The following is a 23,418-nucleotide window of genomic DNA, read 5'->3' on the forward strand; positions in this document are numbered from 1 at the left end:
TAAAGCAGTAAGGGTTGAATGAAGAGGTCTAAATCCGGACTGGTACGTATAAAGAAAGTTATTCTCATAAACATACGTATATAACTGGTCAAATATAATTCTTTCAAATACTCGTGCAATCGTTGGCAAAACAGAGATTGGTCTGTAATTATTTGCGTTGCTCAGATCACCCGATTTAAAGAGTGGAGAGACCTTTGCTATTTTCCAATCAGATGTAAATACACCAGAGCTCGAGGTGATAGATAAATTGAATATGTCTGTTAAGTTCTTATAGATAACAGGAGCAGTTATTTTTAAAATTCTATTTGATATTTTATCGATACCAGTTGCCTTGCTAATTTTTACCCCATTCAACAATTTTAGCACACTGGAGGCTTCCACTTTTTTCAAATTAAAGCAAGAATCTTTTTAGTCAAGAATTCTGTAGGAGTAATATTATCTTCATCGACTTGAATCTTTGAAGCTAAATTTGGGCCGATCGCTGCGAAGTGTTTGTTCATGTAATCTGTGATGTCCTCAGGATTTGTGATTGTCACACCACAGTCACTTTTCAATTCACTTATCTTTGATGAGCACGACTTTTTTCCTAAGAGATCATTAAGCACTTTCCACGTCGCCTTTTGATCGCCAGATGCCTCGTTTATGCGTGACTGATAAATCTTTTTTATGCGTGACTGATTAATCGCTAGTCTTATCTCTTTATTGACTAGATTTCTTGAAGTTCTATAAGCCGTCCAATCTTCTAGCATACCGGTTTTGGTTGCTTTCCTTCTTAACCAATCTCGCTTAAACATCAACTGTTTGATGTTCGGATTTAACCAAGGAGAGGGTTTGTTACGTATTCTTCTGGTGCGTTAGTCCACCCGGCTAGCGCACAGTTCACATCTTAAAAATTATCAATACACGACCCAGGCGCATTACTGAGATCTCTTTTGAATTTTGATTCGTCAAAACGCTGAAAATTACTTGCCTCAACAAACCTAGGTCGACCGCTGGGAATCCCTATTTTCCTGATTGCATAAATAAGATAGTGATCACTAATTGAAAGTGGATAGATAGATAGATAGATAGATAGATAGATAGATAGATAGATAGATAGATAGTTCACTTTATTTATACACGGTAAATTCCACTCAGTCGTATACAAGCAATATACTTACAAATGTAAAGCTTAAAACTATATAATCATTATAAAATATATACAAAGATTAAAAGCCTAATCTAAACGAACTGAACTAACTTCTTATTAGAATGATAATAAATGAAAATAAAAGTACTGCTTTTCAGGGACGCCATGTCATTAGTTCACTCAAAACTGAAGTTACTTAGCTTCGTCTTAAACTCACCTAATGTTTTAGATACTCTATTATCAGTCGGAAGGCTATTCCACAACGCGGCACCGCTACAAGAGAAACTTTTACGAACATAATCGGTACGAGGTTGCGGAAGAGCCAGCCTCATTTCACTATTTAGCAGTCTATAACTAGTAGTATCATTACAAAAGATGAATTTATTTGATAAATAGTCAGGTGTCTGTCCATTTAGAATTTTGAACATCAATAGCGGCTTTGGCAATAAGCCTCAGGTCCCTTAGGTTTTTCCAACGAAGTGTGCGGAACAGGTCTAGAGCACTAGAATCATAAGGGGCGGACAACAATATACGAGCCGCCCGTTTCTGCAGCTTCAGAAGTTTTTCGGTCAGACTTGTACTACAGCAATCCCATACTAAGCTGCAGTAGTCAAACTGGGGCTTTACCAAACCATTGAAGATGTTCAAAAGAGTGTAGAATAGTATAAAATCTCTAAGAATTCGGTCTTAGTCAGGTTCAACGTGAGTTTATTAGAAGACAACCAGGTATTGATGGATTTCAAATCTTTGTTAAGATAATCACCTGGGTAAGCACCTGTGTGACTTAACCTTTCTTTACTATTGGTAATCACGACGTCAATTAAGGTTTTGGAAATAGGAGTGACTCTTGTAGGTTCATTTAACACCTGATTCATCTGAAAGCTAATCAATACATTAACTGTGAAGTGTGATACTCCAGGGGATTTGATAAAAAATTACAACTCAAATCGCCGAGTAAATAAATTTCTTTATATTTTGGCGCTACTTTCCCAAAAACAACTCAAAATACTAAAAGCATTGAGAATCTAACTTTGGTGGTCGATACCAGGGGGTGGTGAGGGATGGATAGGGGGAGGGGGTAGTGAGGGATGGATAGGGGAGGGGGGTGGGGAGGGATGGATAGGGGAGGGGGTGGTGAGGGATGGAGAGAGGGAGGGGTGGTAAGAGATGGATAGGGGAGGGGTGGGGAGGAATGGAGAGGGGGAGGGGTGGTGAGAGATGAATAGGGAGAGAGTGGGGAGGGATGGATAGGGGAGGGGGTGGTGAAGAATGGAGAGGGGGAGGGGACGTGAGAGATGGATAGGGGAGGGAGTGGGGAGGGATGGATAGGGGAGGGGGTGGTGAGGGATGGATAGGGGAAGGGGGTGGTGAGGAATGGATAGGGGAGGGGTGGGGAGGGATGGAACCCTTTATTTAAACATGGCATTTCATCAAATTAAAATATACAGCGATATTAAAATTTGGTTTACATAAAATCCGTACGCAATACAAGTTATATATTTACTATTAGAAAGTTTAATATTCTAGAACCAGTTAGAAACAAAATGGATTTCACGAGAGCATAGGGAGAATTAAGGTGGCCCACAACTGTCACGGCGAAAAAAATCGCTTACGGCGAAAAGAAATTGCTCACGGCAAAAAGAAATTACTCACGGCAAAAAAAAATTGCTCACGGCGAAAAGAAATTGCTCACGGCGAAAAGATATTGTTCGCGGCAAAAAGAAATTACTCACAACGAAAAAGAAAACTCAAAAACGCCTGGGTGGTGAGGATTGGTTCGAGTTGGCTCGGATTGCATCAAGCAGCACGCCATCTTGGAGCAGGGTGTCTAGCAGCAGCTGCGGGTAGTGTTTAGGGAATGAAGACAAGTAAAGATTGTGGGGGGATTTAAAGATCTCAGTTTTTGGGTTTGAAAGGGAGCCTACCCAGCTGTTGTTTTATAAAGAGGCTCAAAAGGTTTTTTTCTTTTTTCCTGAGCACTGCATTTGGGAGTGAAATAACTAAAGTAAAGTGACGTGAGTCGTGGATCAATAACAAATTTCAAACCGATGAGATAGATTAAAATGATCAATTTGTCATAGAGGTACTATGATTTGTGTTGCTAAGGTAACGCTAATTGTTGCTTAAAAATCTGAAGTTCTTGAATTCCTCCCTGAGTTTTTCCACATTTGGCGTAAAGCCTTTCCCCTGTGCGTCTATTCAATACACTATACCTCACCGTGCACAAGCAAACATCCGTCTTTAAAGACCATCCTGCATGTAAAAGTCTGTCTTTACAATTAATAGGTTCAAATCCCATACCTTTGCCACATTGAGAGCAAAACTTGTCTTCATTCCGTAAACACTGCTCGCAGGTGCTGCAAAACATTGTGCTCCATCGTGCCATGAGGAATTTCTTTTCGCCGTTTCTTTTCGCCATGAGAAATTTGTTGTCGCCGTGGGTAATTTCTTTTCGTCGTGAGCAATTTATTTTTGCCCTGAGTAATTTCTTTTTGCCGTAAGTAATTTTTTTTTGGTATGAGTAATTCCTTTTTGCTGCGAGCAATTTCTTTTCGCCGTGATTAATTTATTTTTAAGAAACAGGGCCCCTACGGATACCAGCCTTGAGCTGAACGGGCTACCTTGTGTAAATAAAGTTTTACTTCCTTTTACTTAGTTTCAATACTTACTTTTCGCCGCGACAGTTGTGGGCCACCGTAGAGAATTAACACTTCTAGTGGCACTATTTGAAGATTCAGGCAAATGGTTTTAGCATGAAATGCCACTTTGATGACGACCTCCTAAGTCGCACCAGGTGTTTATTGTTTTCATCCTCTCTTATTCTAGTTAGGGAGGTCCAGAAGGGGTCCAAAAGGGGGTCTAGAAGGGGTTCTAAAAGGGAGTCAAGAAGGAAGGTCCACGTTTTGTACCGTCCCATTTATGTCTATGTATGTACAAATTTCGAGAAATTTTTAAACAAACAAAAACATAACAAATCAGTTTAAAAGGCGCGTCGTAGAAGCGCAATTTTTGTACAGATCGAGAATAGCTCAATTCCAGCGAACTGTATGAATTAAGGATTCGTCCGGTAGGCAAACATGATCACATCTTTGCAGTTCTCTTACAATTTCATCTACCGTGTTATCTTCCATGGTTTTTGACAAAATTTCTGGCGTGTCATCTCCCCAGTTTTGAAGTCTAGCACCCCAGTAATGGTTAAGTCTTATTTTACTTTCATCTGCGTCCTCTGAAAAGCCATGTGATAAGGCGTGGTGATGGACGTGAGAACGTAATATATCCGAAGTCTTGTAGATGGGTTTAACCAAATTGTTAGCCGGTCCGCGTGTTCTCCGCTTGAGGCGATCGAGAAGTAACGGGCGTTCCTTATCGCTAAATGGTTTACCAAGAAACAAGAAATTTTTCATCGTTATCTGAGAAACACTGGGTTTTTCTCTGGAGAAATTAGCTATGAAACGTTGTATGAAATTGGGTTTGGTGTCTTCCGGACAGAAAGGGTACTCGTCCATATCGATGCTTGCTTGCCAATTTGATTTCTTGCCCCATGTTTCTACGCAATGCTGATAGGCGCTTTCTTGAGTTCCAGTCATTGAATAGGGAAACGCTTTGTGACTCCAGTCCACATATGTGACGAAGCCTTCCTTTACGAGGAATTCTAGCGCGTTCTTTTGTGATTCATTCTTATAAACATAAGCATCGTACACGTAAACATGTTCAAAACCAGCGTATTTTAGATAATAAAGCCACTGCAATAGTTCTCTTGTGCTAAGTTTTGCCAAGTCACTGGAATAAATTCGTACAAGCAAGACTCCGCTGAGAAAATACTTTGAACCGGCTGTGTTTGTTTTGTGACACCAACGGTGACAATCATAACGTGTTCCATCTTTTGTAGTATTTTGTACAACAGTCGATTTTTGTTTTATATCGAGACTTAGATTAACGATTAGGCTTGTATTTCTTGACGAAGAATTCTTTATGAGTAGCGATACCGCATGATTAAACTTGCCTCCGACGAAATTCTTTCCTCTGAATTCACTTAGGTGATAAGTGATCATCATAATAAAGGCAGTTAGAGAACACAACCATATGGCCCTAAAATACTTTCGACTGCAAAGTATTTGTAGAAAGCCAACCTCCTGAATTGGACAATACGTTAATTGAAGCTTCATTATTTGCAGTTCAAAGCTTGTCAATAACGTAGTGTAGATCCGATGGAATTACTCAGTTAGTGATCCATGCCTCGGAAAGGTTCGTTGATCAAACTAAAACGGCTTTAAAAACGGCGAGAGAGATGTTGGTTCACCGCTAACATTCTGAAGTTTTTTTGAACGATTCAGCTGTTTGTCTATCCTGTATCACATTACTCGCCAGTTATGTGGTTCAAGCGTGGACAGTCAGAGTACAGATAGACTCTTAACTCAGGATGTAACAAACCAAAAGGGTTATAACACTTAATTTTTTTTCCGCATCCAAATTTGATAGAACCTTCAAATGCAGCTCAGATCGTTTCAAGCTGTAATCAGTTGGATGCAGGCTTCTTCCCGCCAAAATGACACCAACTAACGACGCGCATGTCTATCAAGGTCCTCCGTGGTGACCTTTTGTCAGACGTTTTGCGACTTCCTGAATCACTATAAAAGAAGATAAAGTTATGCAGTAAATGGTTTGAACCCGGGGGTAACATGTGAAGGTGTAGTCTGATCGTCCGGGTGAGTGTAGTCCTGAGAAGGACTGTTGTCGGTGGCAGTGACTGACGTTTCGACAACCTGTGCGGAAGTCATCATCAGAGTCAAGTGAGTGATTGTTGTCAGTAGAATGTTCTTATTCCAGTTCGTGTGAAATGATCGGTTGGTTTTGCCGTGATGTTATTGGCTGTAAGACTCAAGTGACGTAAGTCGTTCGTGATTGGTCTGTTTCGGTCTGTCGGTAAAGCTAGGTTGTTCTTTTTCCGTCGTTTGTGATGTTTATGTCGTGAATGAGTCGTTTGTATGGGGCGGGTAGTTGTTGACATCTGTTTAGGGGAGTCTGTTCTAAGTTAGTAAACCAGCTTTCCAGAGTCAGTCGTTGAAAATAGTCAGTGCTGTAGGTTAGGCATTGCGCAGAGTCCCAGTCAATGTTGTGGTTGGTAAGTCGATGGTGTTCAGCGATGTGATTGCTGACATCACCTTTCCTCGTCGCCCGTCTGTGTTCAGTCAAACCGAAACAGACCAATCACGAACGACTTACGTCACTTGAGTCTTACAGCCAATAACATCACGGCAAAACCAACCGATCATTTCACACGAACTGGAATAAGAACATTCTACTGACAACAATCACTCACTTGACTCTGATGATGACTTCCGCACAGGTTGTCGAAACGTCAGTCACTGCCACCGACAACAGTCCTTCTCAGGACTACACTCACCCGGACGATCAGACTACACCTTCACAAGATAAAGTTAATAGCACTAAATAAAAAGAATTCTTTACGATAAAGAATATTATTCTAGGATTAACGACAACTTAACTGATTATGTATATGTGCACGATCCTTCGCAGTAAAGCACTATTTGAGCAATAGCTTCAAAAAAAAAAATTTCAGGCCTGTACGGGATTCGAACCACTGACCTCTGCGATACTAGTGCAGTGCTCTACCAATTGAGCTAACAAGCCAACTGGGAGCAGGCCATCAAATTAATTCGACATAAACCCGTAGATGACAAATCAAACAACAACAAACATATGAAACATATGTATGAACTGCGGTTATGAAACGTATATGTGCACGATCCTTCGCAGTAAAGCACTATTTGAGCAATAGTGAAAATCAGACCTGAAAAAAATTACAGGCCTGTACGGGATTCGTAATTTTTTTCAGGTCTGATTTTCACTATTACTCAAATAGTGCTTTACTGCGAAGGATCGTGCACATATACGTTTCATAACCGCAGTTCATACATATGTTTCATATGTTTGTTGTTGTTTGATTTGTCATCTACGGGTTTATGTCGAATTAATTTGATGGCCTGCTCCCAGTTGGCTTGTTAGCTCAATTGGTAGAGCGCTGCACTAGTATCGCAGAGGTCAGTGGTTCGAATCCCGTACAGGCCTGAAATTTTTTTCAGGTCTGATTTTCACTATTGCTCAAATAGTGCTTTACTGCGAAGGATCGTGCACATATACGTTTCATAACCGCAGTTCATACATATGTTTCATATGTTTGTTGTTGTTTAACTGATTATAATTGGAACTGCCATGGGCGACTAACTCTCAGCGAGGAAAACTCCAGGACAATTTTTAACGCGACTTACAAAATATATAATCTCAAGATCAGAACGAACGAAACGAAACGGTTAAAAATTTGTCGTGATGCCGACGAGTTACTGCTTTACTGCGAAAAAGCTGCACGACGTGCGGTACTATGAAATACAATAGAACTTTCTGGGTAAAACTGAACACTCAAAAGGGAAACTGAACTGAAAAAACTACGATGAACAATACGGTTTAAATACATGCTATTTTACGTAACGTTACGAAATGACACAAAGCATGGCGCACGCAAAATTTCTACTGCAATTAGTGCTGTTCGTAAAACAACAATAAACAAAAGAAAAAGAATAGGGCGTTTGCGATCTATAACAATGTTTTTAAGGTGAGTTGATATTAAACACCGTATGTTCAACCTAGGGGTATCGAATGGTCTTTGCGAGCAGTGTGTTTATTTTTGCGAGCACAAGCACATAAGAAAATACAGATAGGGAGCAGCGAGCACTTTAGAAAAATACAGATGGCGAGCAGCGAGCACTTCGAGTACTTCATAACTTTTCCGCAGGCCGGAATCTCTCTTTTATTGATGGGATACGTTCTTTTGCACCAAGTAATAGCTAACAATCTGGCTGACACCTTCCAAAAAGAATGGTGGGTGCAAAGCTAGGGCGGTTTGGTCAAACAGCCAATTGTGCCCTGCTTAATTGCCAAATCATTATGGCGCGTAGCTTCACATGCGTCGGTTCTGTCCTGGTGTACCGGTTCACAAGGGAATTACCATTGTTCTTTCTTTGTTTAGGAGTCATTGGTTAGCTGTTGTGTATTGTTCGGTCTTTTGTATCGGCTCTTGTGAACCGGTACACGAGGACAGAACCCATGCGTCAGTCAGGGTGGACGCTCAAGAACTTCAAGAGCTCTCAAGGAGATGTACTAAGTCCAAAGCCCGCGACCTAAAGTTTTCCATCTCTTTCTAATCCGAAGCTAAAATAGTTCTTATGAAATGTAAATAACGTGACATTCGGTCTACCAAGCATTTCGAGCTTCGGTTTCGATGTTCGGCAAACTGGTTTCCCGCTGATTGACTGAAAAAGATTCAACGCAATGAAGCTTTATTTGTTAGCTTTTATTTGGAGGTTACAGTGAAACAATTTTCAGTTTTTTATCTACTCTCTATTGAGGGTTCTATTCAAGGGCGGCTTCTATTTTTTCTTTTCACGACATTTCTGCGGCTTCTGTTCAAGGGTAGCCTCCTGCGCAGACGTTCTTTAGGCTCGTCACGCAATCTTCCTGAAAACATTTGCGTGACGAACCCAAAGAACGTCTGCGTGGGAGGCTAATTCAAGGGCGGCTTCTATTTAAGGGCGGCTTCTATTTAAGGGCGGCTTCTATTTTTGCTCTTCGCGAAATTTCTGCGGCTTTTATTCAAAGGCGGCTTCTAATCAAGGGCGGCTTCTATTCAAGAGAATACGGTAACCACAAATTTTCAACGGCTGAAATACTCATTTCTCGGTCATGCGAAAGGACCATAAAAATTAAGCATTTTAAAAAAAATGCTTAACGATGTAAAACACAAATTGAAGTCATAAATCCTAAATCTGAATTATTAAAAACATGGAGTAAAGTTCAGCTAGGAAATAGCTTACCAAATGTATTCATTCTTTTTTAAATTAATTTTCTCGTGCCTCGGTTTTGTATCTATGCAATTTCGGTATTCTCCTGGCCTTTCGACGACCATTTTTCGCCGGGTTTTCATGAGTGAAGACTCAAAAAGCTTTCCAGAAAGTGATTTTCCCTAGCATGGCCCAAGCTGAAGCATATCATAAATTCCATTCACTTAAAATGCATTATTTCACGCATTTTTGTTTTAGTTTTGAGCGATTCAGCGAGTTTTTTCTCTCTCAGCCACGATAAATATTCATGACAAACCAGATTGCCCATGGTTGCACCGTGTTTGAAGCGCTGAAGTCTGAAAACATTTGTTTCACTTACCAAGAATGAAGACTTTTTATGAAACATAGAGGGAAGTTTTGTAGGCTGAATCTTTTCGGTAAAAAAACTCAACGTCTGTAACATCAGAGTTCACTCCGTTATTGAATACACAGTAATCACCTTTATTGACACTTCTATTGGAACCCTCCACATGAAGGAAATCTTAGAGTGAAATTGTCATTGTTCTGTAGTTAAATTCCAGTAGGTGTAACACCAACCCGTATTAGTCACGCTGATTCGTCAGTTGATGAAATTTTTATTACACAAGCTCCCTTGTTCCTTGGATACTCCAAACTATAAATGAAGAACTATTCATCGACCTATTCATTAATTGGAACACCCAACAATAAGCAGAATTTTAGAGAAAAAAGTCAAAAATGATGCCGATGTTAATTAAATCCGGCATTCAGACTAGCTCCGCGCTAGTCAATGATTCACCGAAGGAGAGGTGAAAAATTGTTTTAGTATGTACCATATAAGACTAAAAGAATAGTTTATTTCTGTCGGAATACCGAGAAATAGCTGGAACTTTCACTCTTGACACGCGATTTTGCAATATTTGGAAGAGAATCTACCTGAGGTGAAAGGAACCTCGTTTATTAAGAGTCCTCAGACGTGCTGCATCATTCGAAAGACGAAGCACAGAAAAGCCTTGAATCAATTACACTCGAAATCGTTACGATGTCAAACTCTGCAGTGGAAGTAATAATGAAAATATATCGATATACAGAGATAAACGACAAAATACCAAATACGTATAATGCACGATCCTCGCAGTAGATAGCGCTATTTATGCAATAACGAAAATTAGACCTGAAAAAAATCAGGCCTGTACGGGATTCGAACCACTGACCTCTGCGATACTAGTGCAGCGCTCTAGCAATTGAGCTAACAAGCCAACTGGGGGCAGGCCGTTAAGTTGATTCTTACTAAACCCGTGATGATAAATCAGATACAATGAATATATGAAGTTCTTATATTTTGAACTGCGGTATTAGATACGTATGATGCCCATACAGGTCTGATTTTTTTCAGGTCTGATCTTCGCTATTGCATAAATAGCGCTATCTACTGCGAGGATCGTGCATCATACGTATTTAATGCCGCAGTTCAAAATATATGAACTTCATATATTCATTGTATCTGATTTATCATCACGGGTTTATTACGAGTCAACTTAACGGCCTGCTCCCAGTTGGCTTGTTAGCTCAATTGGTAGAGCGCTGCACTAGTATCGCAGAGGTCAGTGGTTCGAATCCCGTACAGGCCTGATTTTTTTCAGGTCTGATTTTCGCTATTGGATAAATGGCGCTCTCTTCTGCGAGGATCGTGCATCCTACGTATCTAATACCGCAGTTCAAAATATATGAACTTCCTATATTCATTGTAACCAAAATACCAAATTTCACTTCTTTCGATGAGACATGCGCAGGTACGAATTACTGTCTTTTCGTCCCAAAAGTTTTTTCATCTAAGTCGGTTCGGCTAATTGTTAAGTCTTTTCTCGAAGCAAATAATTATCTTTTAGAAGGTTAGGCAAGGTTATATAATGAACTTATTAGTGCGAGCCGTTGCCATTTTGGTTCCGATAGCTTTAGTCACTAATGCTCTTTTACGAATTAAACGTCCTAAATTACGATAAATACACAGAGAAGATGCTAATTTGGGGTAATTTTTGGCTTAGTTTTATTTCTTTATCATGTTAGACTATATTGTTGGTTATGTCGGACATTTAGTGATGTTACACTCGGTTGTCTATTACGCCTAACAGACACTTCACAACAAGCCTAATATTCCCATTTCTTTTGTGCGAAATAATTAAACGGCAAGTCTTTACTTTTGTCATTATCTAATAAAATATTTTGCGCTACAACTTCATTTAAAATAATGTTGTAACTTTGACGAAAAAACTTGATATTGGACGAATGGACCTAAGACTTTAGACGAAAAGACTCTTGGACGAAAAGACCGGATACCGCAGGTACATCCCATCACACAACTATAGAACAAACGGTAAAACAAATTCCTTCAGGTTTTACGGTTTTTTTAAGGTCTTCAAGCGCATCAACCTAAACAGAGGTGTTTAAAGTGCAATCTGCTCCGATCAGTAATCTGCGATGGTAAAACGTGGTATTCATTCATCGCCGGTTTCACTCCCAATATCGAAATGTTTGTTCCACGCACTTCATGCCTTACTCTTCTTATTGCTTGGCTTCGAGAATCTGGTGTTATTCATATTCTTAATAAGCTGAATAACACACATTTTAATTACTTCTTACTTATGATCTGTTGGAGGACAGATATTTGACTTTTTTTATCATATAAGTAAAATATATTCTATGTAGCTGTGTCTGTTGCTTTTGTGGCTGCGCCTGGTTGGTCACTTTCTGTTTACTTAAACGCACGCTTATTTACATTCTGTTAGGTTTTTTCGTATAATTTTTCTCTGTTTAATTTCATTTGTTTAAGTTTCTGGGTAAAATTGAACGCTTGGAGTATCAGAGTTCGCCAAGTTAAAATCGCCGTTTCTTTACCGCGTTCAACTCAAAATTTTTCCGTCCTTCGTGTCCACAAGTCATACAACGTTTCAACAAAAGTAATTGCCAACAAAGTCAGGTTTCAACACGATCAACCGTTATGTATATAACTTTTAAAACGTTCGCGTGTTGAAACCTGACATTGTTGGCAGTTACACGTAAAGTTTATTGTGAAGACGCACTCTGGAAGAACAAAACTGTTTACCGGTTTCCAAGAAACGATAGGCTTTAGAAAGTCATTCAGTTGAAAATGAAAGTCAGAGCGCATTGTGAAGAGATTTGCTCCAAAGATAAATTGTCCCAAGAATTTTTTTCCAAATACCACTCTATGTCGAAATATCCTTAACCACACAATCCTTCACGGAAAACATTGACTACCCTTTACGTGTTTGTCTTGTCATTCCGCATTAACACCCCTCGCCCACCAACATAACAATATTCACAGGAGCGAGAAACATCGAGTCTAAAATGATGCTTGTATAAAGATTCCGTTCCTTACCTTCACAATCGATCAGTTGTTGTAATCTGTGAAAAACTGTCACTTACTCACGGCTTAGTAATGGAAAAGTAATGGCAACCAAGACAAGTTCAAGACAGTTTCTCGTATATTGTGATCCGCTTGAACGCGGCATAACTTCAGAATACAGGGCCACTAAGGTCCACTTTATCGGCATGCTTTGAAGAACGCGTCAGAAAACAAAGTGATATATTGTGCTTCAATGAGATGTATATAAAGGGCCCTTTTTTTTAAGCCCTGAGGGTTTTCTATGGGGTGGAATTTGATGAATGGATTAGGAAAAACGGGTTAGAATTAAAACTGAATATTATACATTCCAGTTTTAAAACTGCAAATTATAAATAATACAATTATTCCACCAGTGGGAAGAATGACACGTCTGTGTTTTACGTTGTACTCCACGTTGAATAAACGTTTGGCAAAGGCTTAGCTCAGAAGAGGTTTGACAGACTTGAGAGGCTCTTCAGGTTCGTAAACGAATCTTTGAAAGAACATTTAGCTCAATTTTTACAATAAAGTAAAAATTGAGCTAAATGTGCTAAATGCTAAATGTGTGCCCCCTCTCGTAACATGTGGCCAGTTTTACCCGGCCACATGTTACGAGAGGGGGCTCCTCAAAGATTTCCCTTAAGGTTGGCACACACGAGGGGACTAGTCCCTGCGACTAGTCCGTGCGACTAGTCCCAGCGACAAGTCTTTGAAGGGTTTACACGAGGGGACCGGTAGCAGGGACTAGTCCCTTAAGGCGTTCACACGAGGGCACTCAATTGCACAAGAACATAGGAAAATTAAGAGGCAAATGATGTTTCTTAGTCTGGGGCGTTACACGAAAACAGTTAAAATTTGCTAACTTTCATTGTAGCACTATTAAACATCAACGCAAGCGAACTACACTTATTCAGTCGGATTATTCATGCTTTTACGTGTTCAGTTTTTGTTTTTTTTTTTATTTTATTTTTAACAGACAGAGAGTCAAATAGGGTAAAAAATTCCATCAAAACGGCTCCAAGACATCTGTATATGTTTACAAAACTAGAAATAGTTTTTTATTCTTCAGTTGTAGAAATCTAGAAGTCAGGGAAAATTCATAGAAACTGCAATGTTTACAAATACCGGAAGTCACGCATCGTACTGACCCGTGATTGGCTTATTTACCGTTTAGTCGCAGGGACTGGTCGCACAAACAGTTCACACGAAGGGACAAACATTTGTTTCATGCGACAAGTCCCTGCGACTGGTCGCATGAATTCAAACCAGGGGGTGCCGAAAAGGTCGGCACACACGAGGGGACTAGTCCCTGCGACTAGTCCCAGCGACCAGTTTCATGCGACTAGTCCCTTCGTGTGAACTACACATTTCTGTGGTCGCAGGGACCAAAATTTGGTCCCTGCGACTGGTCGCACGAATTCAAACTGGTTTGAATTCGTGCGACCAGTCGCAAGGACTTGTCGCATGAAACAAATGTTTGTCCCTTCGTGTGAACTGTTTGTGCGACCAGTCCCTGCGACTAAACGGTAAATAAGCCAATCACGGGTCAGTATGATGCGTGACTTCCGGTATTTGTAAACATTGCAGTTTCTAATGATGAATTTTCCCTGACTTCTAGATTTCTACAACTGAAGAATAAAAAACTATTTCTAGTTTTGTAAACATATACAGATGTCTTGGAGCCGTTTTGATGGAATTTCTACCCTATTTGACTGTGTATGTTAAAAATAAAATAAAAAAAACAAAACAAAAACGGAACACTTAAAAGCATGAATAATCCGACTGAATAAGTGTAGTTCGTTTGCGCTGATGTTTAATAGTGCTACAATGAAAAGTTACCAAATTTTAATTGTTTTCGTGTAACGCCCCAGACTAAGAAACATCTTTTGCCTCTTAATTTTCCTATGTTCTTGTGCAATTGAGTGCCCTCGTGTGAACACCTTAAGGGACTAGTCCCTGCTACCGGTCCCCTCGTGTAAACCCTTCAAAGACTTGTCGCCGGGACTAGTCGCACGGACTAGTCGCAGGGACTAGTCCCCTCGTGTGTGCCGACCTTAAAAATGTGTTGGTTCTGTATAATTAGTGTATAACGCCAATGTTTGTTCACCAATGTCAATGGCCTGGTTAACAAACTTCTGGTGGTCCAGCTTCTATTGGAGGTGGTCAATTTTGATATTCTTGGCATTACAGAGACCCACCTTAGTGAGAGCGTATCCGACAATTGGATCAGGATTCCCGGCTTCCACCTAGTGAGAAATGACCGTGACAACCGCGGCGGTGGTGTCTTAATCTACTCCTTCAAGAAAAGTCTTCTTGCTCATCAGGTTACTACATGGGATCATCCTAATTTGGAAGCTACTTGGTTGAACGTTACTGTGAGATCTCAGTCTTTCCTGGTTGGCTGTATCTATAGTGATTGTTGCTTCTTTGACGATTTTAGAAATCAAATCACAGAGATTTGGATGAAAAGGAAAAATATCATCTTGGTGGGCGACTTTAACTGTGACATGACTCCCAGCCTGGATTCAAATGATTCCCATTTTGGAAAACGCTTCAAAAGGATTCTGTGCAGTTACGGTCTGAAGAACATCATCGACAGCCCTACACGCATAACACTGGATTCAAAGTCTCTTATTGATCTCATAGTAACAACAGCCAGCGAAAATTCAAATATCTGGTTCCACTGACTTAGGAATATCTGATCACCATCTGATTTATGCAGTTTTTAAAGTGGCTAGAAACAATCCTAAGCCACTGGTAATTTCAACCAAGAAATATAAACAAGTAGACAAAAAACATCTTAATACAGACTTTGAGCACGCTCCTTAGTGTAGTATGGTATCCCTGTAGATTACGTATGCGCTCCTATCGAGAAGAATGTAAATGAGAACATAGATCTTGTGGAGGAAGTGGAAAGCTTCACACAACAGATCGTAGCAGGGCTTCCAGCAACGCCTAAGCGGCTGCAAGATATCAGTGAAGCCCAAGACCAGGATGAAGTATGCAGGATGATCAAGAAGTATTGCCTAGAAGGATGGCCGGCTTACATGCCAAGTTCTACCATACTCCGTCCATACTGGGAGAATAAGAAACATTTAACTGTGATAGACAAGATTCTACTATATGATGACCGTATTGTGATTCCAGCAGGAATGAGGCTGGAAATACTTGACCTCTTACATCAAGGACACCTTGGGATAACAAAGACGCAAGCACGAGGCAAGATGTCTGTGTGGTGGCCGGCGATTACTACAGCGATAACAGACATGGTGACGAAATGTTTTACGTGCGCTAAGAACAGACCAGTGCCCAAGGAGCCCCTGATGCCATCGTCATTCCCATCCAGGCCATGGGAAAGACTAGCCGCTGATCTCTTCGATCTAAAGGGAAAGAAACATCTTATTGTAGTCGACTACTACTCAAGGTGGACTGAAGTTAAAGCACTTCCCAGTGAATTGTCCGAGTCAGTAATCAAAGCCCTGAAAGAAATATTTTCAACTCACGGAATTCCAGACTTACTGGTGTCCGATAACGGCCCACAGTTTGCTTGTAAATCCTTCCAACTGTTTACAAGTATTTACGGGTTCACTCATATTACTAGCTCGCCAACGTACGCAAGAGGAAATGGTGAAGCAGAGAGAGCGGTACGTACTGCCAAGGATATCCTGAAAAAGAACGATGATCCCTATCTCGGTTTTCTAGCATACCGAACAGCACCTCTTCACAATGGCCTGGCGCCATGCGAACTTCTGATGAACCGCCAACTCCGCACCCAGTTACCAACCTTACCTGACAATCTACAACCAAACCTACGACTGAAAGACCTGGCAAAACTAGATGCAAAAGAGGGACTTTACCGCAGCAACCAGAAAAGCAACCATGACCGCAGATACAAGGCAAAAGACCTACCAGAACTTCAGAGCGGAGAGAAAGTTTGGATTCGCGATCAAGATCGGATGGGAAGAGTACTAGCGGCATCTTCATCACCACGATCCTACATAGTTGAAACAGACAAGGGAACACAGCTTCGAAGGAACAGGGCAGCCCTAGTTTCAGCAGATACCTGTACAAAGACACCCGACACCCAACCAGAAGATAACGTTGAGACAGAAATGCTGAGGAAAAAATCGAAAGTGCCCACCAGCAAAGACCTGACCACAGCTGCGATCAAGCCTACTGAGAGCAGCTACAAAGCTGAACCAGACACCCCGAAAGTGCACATGACGCGCTCAGGGAGAGTAGTAAAACCGCCGCAGAGACTTATTCAGGACACTTGAACGTTGAACATTTGAACATTGCTTTTGTTTATAGTAGACCCTTATACTGTTTGATATGTCGTTTATAATTGTCTGTTTGATTACTGTAAAAGCTTTAAGGGGAGGTGTAGTATGGTATCCCTGTAGATTACGTATGCGTATCACGTGACTAGCACGTGGAGATAGATCCGCCATCTTGATTAAAACTGTTGACATTTATATTTGTCTCGTCCTGCTTCTTAATATTACACTTAGCATCTTGTTAATTTGTTTGATGATATTGATGATTGCTACTCCATCTGGAACTACTTATACAAGGATATTATGGATCACCGTATACCATCTAGGAAAACAAAGATCAGATCTAATTCCCTCCCATGGATTGATTCTTCTATCAGGAAAGAAATGAACAAAAGATTTAAGCTCTTAAGTGAGGCTAAAACCTCCGGAGATCCAGTGACTGGAGTCAGTATAGGGTGAAAAGGAACAAGGTAAAAAATCTGTCAAAGAGGGCCGAAGCTGCTACTGGAAAGAACAGTTTTATAAGTCAACCAATCCTAAAGAATTCTGGAAGCTGACAAATCAGGTGCTAAGGAAAAACAAAGTTTCCAAGCTTGGTGCAGTTATGGATTACAAGCTACTGACTGATGATCTAATGAAAGCAGAACATTTCAATGATATTTTCATCAATGTCACTGAAAGCCTAACAACAAAGTTAAATCCTCTAGACGAGTCAACCCTATCGACCTTCGTTACTAGGATTACCCCTAGTAAGGATTGCACAGATTTTAATTGGGAGCTAGTCAAGAGTATTACCCAGAAGGCAACAAATCCTAAGAAGGATATGGGTCCAGACTTGGTCTCACCTAGGGACCTTTTTATGGTATTGACTGATCTGGTTACCCACAGCTTGCTTCCACTTTATAAGAATAGCTTAATCTGTACATCCTTCCCTTGTGATTGGAAACAGTATCTCGTGTTACTCCTGTGTTCAAGAAAGGCAAACCAAGCAATGTGAACAATTACAGACCGATATCTCTGCTTAGCATTCCTGGGAAAATTCTCGAGGCTGTGGTGTGCAATTCCACACTTTATCAAGTCGCAACCAGTGGGGCTTCAGAAAAAATCGCTCAACTGAGGGTCTCTTGCTTCATATGACAGAAACTTGTAAGTCAGCTCTGAATCAAGGTTTGGTAGTGGGTGTACTATTTGTTGACTTCCGCAAGGCTTTTGACTCAGTTAACCATTCAATCCTGTTGGAGAAACTGAAAGCCATGGGAATATCGGGGTATCTGTTTTCTTGACTTGCCAATTATTTGTCTAACCGAAATCAGTGTTCAGATATCTGGAAAGAAATCTGCACTACAACTTGTGAAGTATGGAGTGCCCCAAGGGTCCATCCTGGGGCCTAGATTATTCTCAATATATGTTAATGACTTGCCTGAATCCATATCTTATGGAGACCTCTATATGTTTGCTGATGACACCACAGTTTATACCATTGGTAGGGATACAGACATGATCATCTCTTCACTTTGATGTATTCTATCCCAGCTACACGTATGGTGCACAGTCAACAGACTAATTGCACATGAATCAAAGACTGAAGCAATGATAATATCTAGCTCCACCTTTATAGTCCCTCTGCCAGCTTTAAGATATGGCACCAAGACCATCGAGCTCAAGTCTTCATCTAAGTGTCTTGGCTTAACTATATAGACAATAAGTTATCTTGGCAGGATGAAATTAGGAATGTTTGTATTTTATATAACAAGAAATTGGCTGTTTTGAAGCAAATCAAATTCCTGCCTCAGTCCATCTTGGAATCTATTTATTTCAATTCAATTATTCCTAGTGTTGTATATAATATTGTTGTTTTGGGCTCTGCTTCCCCATCACTTATGGAAGATATTGAGTTAGTTATATGAGAGCAATTAGGATTGTTTGCAAGCTACCTACGACCACTCCAGCTGATGAGGTCAAGAAATTGAGGCAATGGAATCCCATTTCTTTGTATTATGTTAAAAGACTGCTGGTTCTGACCTATCAATCCTATCATAGCTTAAATACGGAGGATCTAAATATTTTAATTTCCAAGGCAAAAACGAATTACTGCTTAAGAAATTCTCTAAATTTAGAAGGGCCAAGACCAAGATCTGAAATTGGCAGGTCTTCTTTCAAACATAGGGCCGCCTTGGCATGGAATCTTCTCCCCCATCACATCAAGAAATGTGCTAACTTAAGATTGTTTAAGATTAAGCTTAAGGCTAACAAGTATTTTCTCAATAGCATAAATTTTGCCAAAGGTTCCTGCTGTGTTTCAAAGAAACATGATGACTTTCTGTATTTTTAGTTGTAAATTTAATATTGTTTTGTATTTAACTTATCTAATTGGAATTGTATTTAAGAAGTAATTTCACTCTGTTTTTCCAATTTTTATTATATATTTTATTGTGATTGTATTTAATTTGTAGTTAGGCAGGTCCACATCAGGACTTTGGTCTTGCCAATCCTTCTAACCTGCATTGTTAAATAAAGATGTATGTATGTATGTATGTATGTAGTGTATAACGCCTAAGGGTGTTATGGTAGATCATGAGAACAGAAATTAAAGCGCAGAACTACAGCACTATTGGATCCACTTAACTTTGCTTTATTTTTCACTGAACATATGTAAAGTCATTTACATTTGATGATGACGCGGAAAAAAATATATAATGTGGTGAAAAATCTTGTGAAAACCAATTGGACCATTAGGAATTAGCACTCTATAAATACTGTATATTATCATTATTATTATTAATTATCACGGCACGACAACATAAATTTGTTTTAAAGTTCTAGTTAAGGTAACTTAAGGCCTCGCGAAAATGTTGTTTGTTTCATTGGGCGGGAAGTCGTGGTGGGGGGGAATTATTTTAAGTATAAGAGCAAATTTGGGCAAAATTTTTAAAACCCAGGGAATAGCTTTAAAACCGGAATGTCTAGTGAGATGTCACAATTTCATCGTCATCTTCAGAGTACACTGGTTCAGCACAATCCTTCCATAACATATCTGGTACTGTTACCAGCACTTCCCTCGAAAACCAGTGGATCCCAGAGTCATTGAAGATATCACTATGATGAAAAGTGTTAGGAATTGGTGTCTCCCTTGTATATGGCAGAATCTGAAGGATTGCAGGTAAAGGAAAATAGGCAACAAACCAAAGCTTCTCCACAACAACAACTATTATTACAGTGTAATAATAAGTTAGTGTTTCGTTGTTAGTACAATTCAATTTTCTAAGTAAACTGGCAACAAAGTAAAGAAATAAGTGACAAAATGGTTGTTGTTGGTCACAAGAAGCCTTAATATGATGAGTGGTTGCTCAATGATAGCATATATGAAATAAGAAAAATCCAATTTTTTTCCAGTGGCTAATATCTTGGAAGCACAGGTAACACCCCTCTTGAGGATCAGGGTTTATTAGAAGACTAATTCCTCAGTTTTATTGTTATTCTTAAGTAACACTTAGTCCACCTATAGGAGCTTATTAACAGTCAAAGTCTCTCCTTCGAAAACTTCACTTTTGTTTCACCAAACGCTATGGCATGAAGGCTTACCAGTAAATTCACATTTTAAAAGGTTGTATAGATGGAAATTAGATAGAGGAAAAAGGATACATTGTAAATATATAATGCTTCTTCTCTTAGCTTTCTAGAGGGTATTCTGAATAGGAAAATATTAAAAAACATTGATGTTCCTTGAAACTTGCCATTTAATGTTTAATCAAGGTAAACTACTGTCTCCTTTAACAAAAGTACGTGAACATGTTTATCCAGATTTTCCTGAACTAAGGATTAATTGACAAATTATTTCTTATCTTCTATTCTCTATTTTTTGGCCAACCAACCAACCAACCAACCAAACCACTTTCGCAAAAGGGAAGGCCATGGAGCACAAAAATAGTTGATGGTAAAGGCCTAAATGAAAAAAAATTATGCAGGGCACCTACCTTTCCTGATAGCTTGTAAATCTATTCCCAAGAATGATAACATTGGATAGCCCTAGACCCCAGTTGGCCCAAAGAACACTGTTGTAAAGGGGTTTACCACAATGAAGCATGAAAAATAATGTTAAGTCTTCCACCCTTCTCTTTCCTTCCTAAGAAAATAAACCAAAAACAGTCTTAAGAATAATTAGAAAGTGTAATATTGTTTTTATTCCTTCCTGTTTCCAGTGTCCATCAACTGTGGGACCTGACACAATTTTTTGTCATTCTTTCATCTGATACTTTAGAAAGACATCTTACCTCATTGTGATCAATAAGAGAACATCCAAACTCTTCCACAACTACTTTATCATCTTGTGAAAAATGAGGTTCATAGATGAAACACAGTCCACTAATCTAGTCACAAAAAAGTTTTGTAAATGTCATTAATCACAAAACAAACTTACCTAATCAAGACCTAAAAGATCCCTTTAATTCAATCATAATCTGCCTTTCATTCAACAAAATATTTCAAAAATATTGCAAGTTTAAAATACCATAGTATTTTAAATTAGACAAAATACAATAACCTGCTGTAAGTCTAATCAGGATACCAAGTGGTAGATACAACCCATACTCATCTCAGTTCCTATGCTTAAAGAGTATTCCTTGTCCTCCTGGATGGAATACTGGGACATAACAGGTTACCCAGAAAGATTTTTATGATTTCCCAGATAATTTTGAGCACCCAATTTGTATTACTTGTGCAGAAGCATTGTGAGAATTTAGTGTCTTTCTTAAGAACAAGTATTGAGAAATAAGTGCCCAGCAACTTTACAATTTAGACAGTTAAAGATTTCACCAGACAAAGCTACCTTTAGCAACTCTCTCAATAACAGCAAAAAGGCAAACTGGTATCTAGCTACAGGACATGAAGACAGTTTTCCAATTCCATAACAAACAATATCAGTAACAGGTTCCTCTGGGATGGCCTTAGTATCTGGTTTAACAGCAGATTCAGCTGGACAACAGATATTCTTCACAGAGTGGCCATCACAAAGCAGTTCTAAAGAGAAACAAAAAATTGAGGCTTGTTAGGGAGGGATCCTTTGTATTCCATCTCTTATAGACCACTTTCATAAATGGCTGCCGGGTTAATATTCTTTTGTTTAAATTTAAATTAGCCCTTCTGGCCTCGCTTGAGATAATGTATTCTTTTGAATTTTGAACAGGAGAGTGAGGCCAGAAGGGCTAATTTAAATTTAAACAAAAGAATATTACTCCAGCAGCCATTTATGAAAGTGGTCTATACCTCATCTCCTAAACAATCCTTACATTGGCCAAGTAATTAATGAAAAAGTAACTCTAGCACATAGCATGGTTGAAAAGAGAGCAGATTGGACTCTCAATGCAGGGCTGCAGCTCTGCTCTGACCACTAGCTTGACTCTTTTCTGTTCACCTCCTCAACTATTGCAAATATAGCCAACTGGTATGCCTCCTGTCCGGCTAAATCATGTCACATTTGATTGCCAATCTCTGGTTACCTACGTGTTTTTGAAGCATGGGCCATAGTGAAAACCACTGGATCACCAGCAATTGTGCCACCCTTACAGAGCTGGGCTGGGTTGTTCAAAGCTGTATTAAGATAACCCAGGGTTAGTGTGAAATTTGATTTCAGATCTGAAAGCTCTAAAAGAAAATTCAGCTTAATTCCATCTGTCTACAATTTGATGATTGAATGTCCTAAAAAGAACTAGGAAAATTATCCCAAAATTGCTTTTGATTGGAGATATTTAGAAACCTGGATTAAAATTTAACCCTGGGTTAGAGCTAATCGGCCTTTCAACAACTGAGCCCTGTTCTTTATTTGGAGGTCCAGTTAAATCATCCTTGATGAAATATTTAAATTTAAGGGAGTAGTCTCTTCTGGTTTGTCCAGGGTTCATAAACTGGCCCTCAGATGGATAACTGAGATGGATAGGGAAAGGGTGTGGTGAGGATGCATGGGGGGGGGGGTGGGGAGGGATGAATAGGGGTAGGGGGTGGTGAGGGGCTTTCGAGGGCTGACAAAAGTTGACAGCCAATGCTCTAATTCTTGTATTTTACCTTGAACATTTGAAAGAAATTCACTCCCGGAAATTTCTTCCCTAATGAATAATATATATGAATTCAGTTAAGTAATCATGTAGAACCTTCATCTTCAGCGTATCGTCTGGGCAAAACATAAAACTTTCACAAAAAAGTAAACCTTTGCCTGCCTGCATTTCTCGATTTTCGTCTTTAACTCATTTATATCGCACTTTTCTGAATCATAGGAGCTCGAGATGTCCCGATATTTCGCTAAAGATCCGTTTTTATCTTTGTCATTCCTGTGTTTGCGACCTTTACTTTTCTTTACCACTTGAAATCCATCGTTGTCCGCCATATTTTTAAGCTAATCGTTCCCAGGGCCCACTCTGTCGTTTATCAAAATCCCTTGGGGTTGAGGAGAGGTGTAAGTAATAGCTTTTATTTTCTATAAATCACTCTCCGAATAAACATCTCAGTGGTGGGAGGTCTCCTGAAAAAATGTAATGCAGAGGTGAGGGCTCAGAAATTAGGTTGAAAGTTGAATGTGGTAATCCTAAGCCAACAGGGGCGAGCTAAGGTAGAGGCGCTGCCCTGTCCAACACCCCTTCACCCCCAATAACGGAAACAGGAAACCATCATCTTTCTGGCATGCAACACAGTCTCTTGGGGACATCAACATGTTTTTTCTCTAATGATAGGCAGCTTGTAGCAAAG

At 39.7% G+C, this 23,418-nt stretch overlaps 3 protein-coding genes across 4 annotated transcripts; 1 reads left to right on the forward strand and 2 right to left on the reverse strand.

The window, feature by feature from the left end:
- Positions 1-1,092: 1,092 nt before the first annotated feature.
- Positions 1,093-12,582, reverse strand: LOC111322687 (uncharacterized). Its single transcript, XM_088742744.1, has 2 exons — positions 12,401-12,582; positions 1,093-5,757 (listed from the first exon to the last, which is right to left on the reverse strand). The coding sequence occupies exon 2, from the start codon at positions 5,293-5,295 to the stop codon at positions 4,159-4,161; it is 1,137 nt and encodes a 378-aa protein (XP_088598870.1). The 5' UTR covers positions 5,296-5,757; positions 12,401-12,582; the 3' UTR covers positions 1,093-4,158.
- Positions 12,583-14,913: 2,331 nt separating this feature from the next.
- Positions 14,914-16,683, forward strand: LOC111322601 (uncharacterized protein K02A2.6). The gene is made up of 2 exons (XM_022925725.2): positions 14,914-15,051; positions 15,241-16,683. Exons 1-2 carry the CDS (start codon positions 14,914-14,916, stop codon positions 16,681-16,683), a joined length of 1,581 nt encoding a protein of 526 aa, XP_022781460.2.
- A 2,616-nt stretch (positions 16,684-19,299) lies between these two features.
- On the reverse strand, positions 19,300-23,330 carry LOC111322635 (SRR1-like protein). Of its 2 annotated transcripts, XM_088742747.1 has the most exons (8): positions 22,893-23,330; positions 22,741-22,781; positions 22,183-22,269; positions 21,509-21,699; positions 20,955-21,050; positions 20,658-20,806; positions 20,326-20,371; positions 19,300-19,829 (listed from the first exon to the last, which is right to left on the reverse strand). In XM_088742747.1, the coding sequence occupies exons 1-8, from the start codon at positions 23,057-23,059 to the stop codon at positions 19,647-19,649; spliced, it is 960 nt and encodes a 319-aa protein (XP_088598873.1). In that variant the 5' UTR covers positions 23,060-23,330; the 3' UTR covers positions 19,300-19,646. The 2 variants fall into 2 exon arrangements, with proteins under 2 accessions (XP_088598873.1, XP_088598874.1); XM_088742748.1 differs by lacking the exon at positions 22,183-22,269.
- Between the last annotated feature and the right edge of the window lie 88 nt (positions 23,331-23,418).

The sequence above is a fragment of the Stylophora pistillata genome, chromosome 13, assembly GCF_964205215.1.
Source record: "Stylophora pistillata chromosome 13, jaStyPist1.2, whole genome shotgun sequence".
NCBI classification, from domain to species: domain Eukaryota; kingdom Metazoa; phylum Cnidaria; class Anthozoa; order Scleractinia; family Pocilloporidae; genus Stylophora; species Stylophora pistillata.

Excerpts from the sequence above, each read along its gene's own strand:
- LOC111322687 (XM_088742744.1), bottom strand. The coding sequence starts at position 5,295 with ATGAAGCTTCAATTAACGTATTGTCCAATTCAGGAGGTTGGCTTTCTA.
- LOC111322601 (XM_022925725.2), top strand. The coding sequence starts at position 14,914 with ATGACTCCCAGCCTGGATTCAAATGATTCCCATTTTGGAAAACGCTTC. Across the intron at positions 15,052-15,240 it reads AGTCTCTTATTGATCTCATA|TATGGTATCCCTGTAGATTA; the intron begins GTAACAACAGCC and ends TCCTTAGTGTAG.
- LOC111322635 (XM_088742747.1), bottom strand. The coding sequence starts at position 23,059 with ATGGCGGACAACGATGGATTTCAAGTGGTAAAGAAAAGTAAAGGTCGC. Across the intron at positions 22,270-22,740 it reads ATTTCTTTCAAATGTTCAAG|CTTTGAACAACCCAGCCCAG; the intron begins GTAAAATACAAG and ends ATCTTAATACAG. Across the intron at positions 20,807-20,954 it reads CTCTTATTGATCACAATGAG|GAAGGAAAGAGAAGGGTGGA; the intron begins GTAAGATGTCTT and ends TTATTTTCTTAG.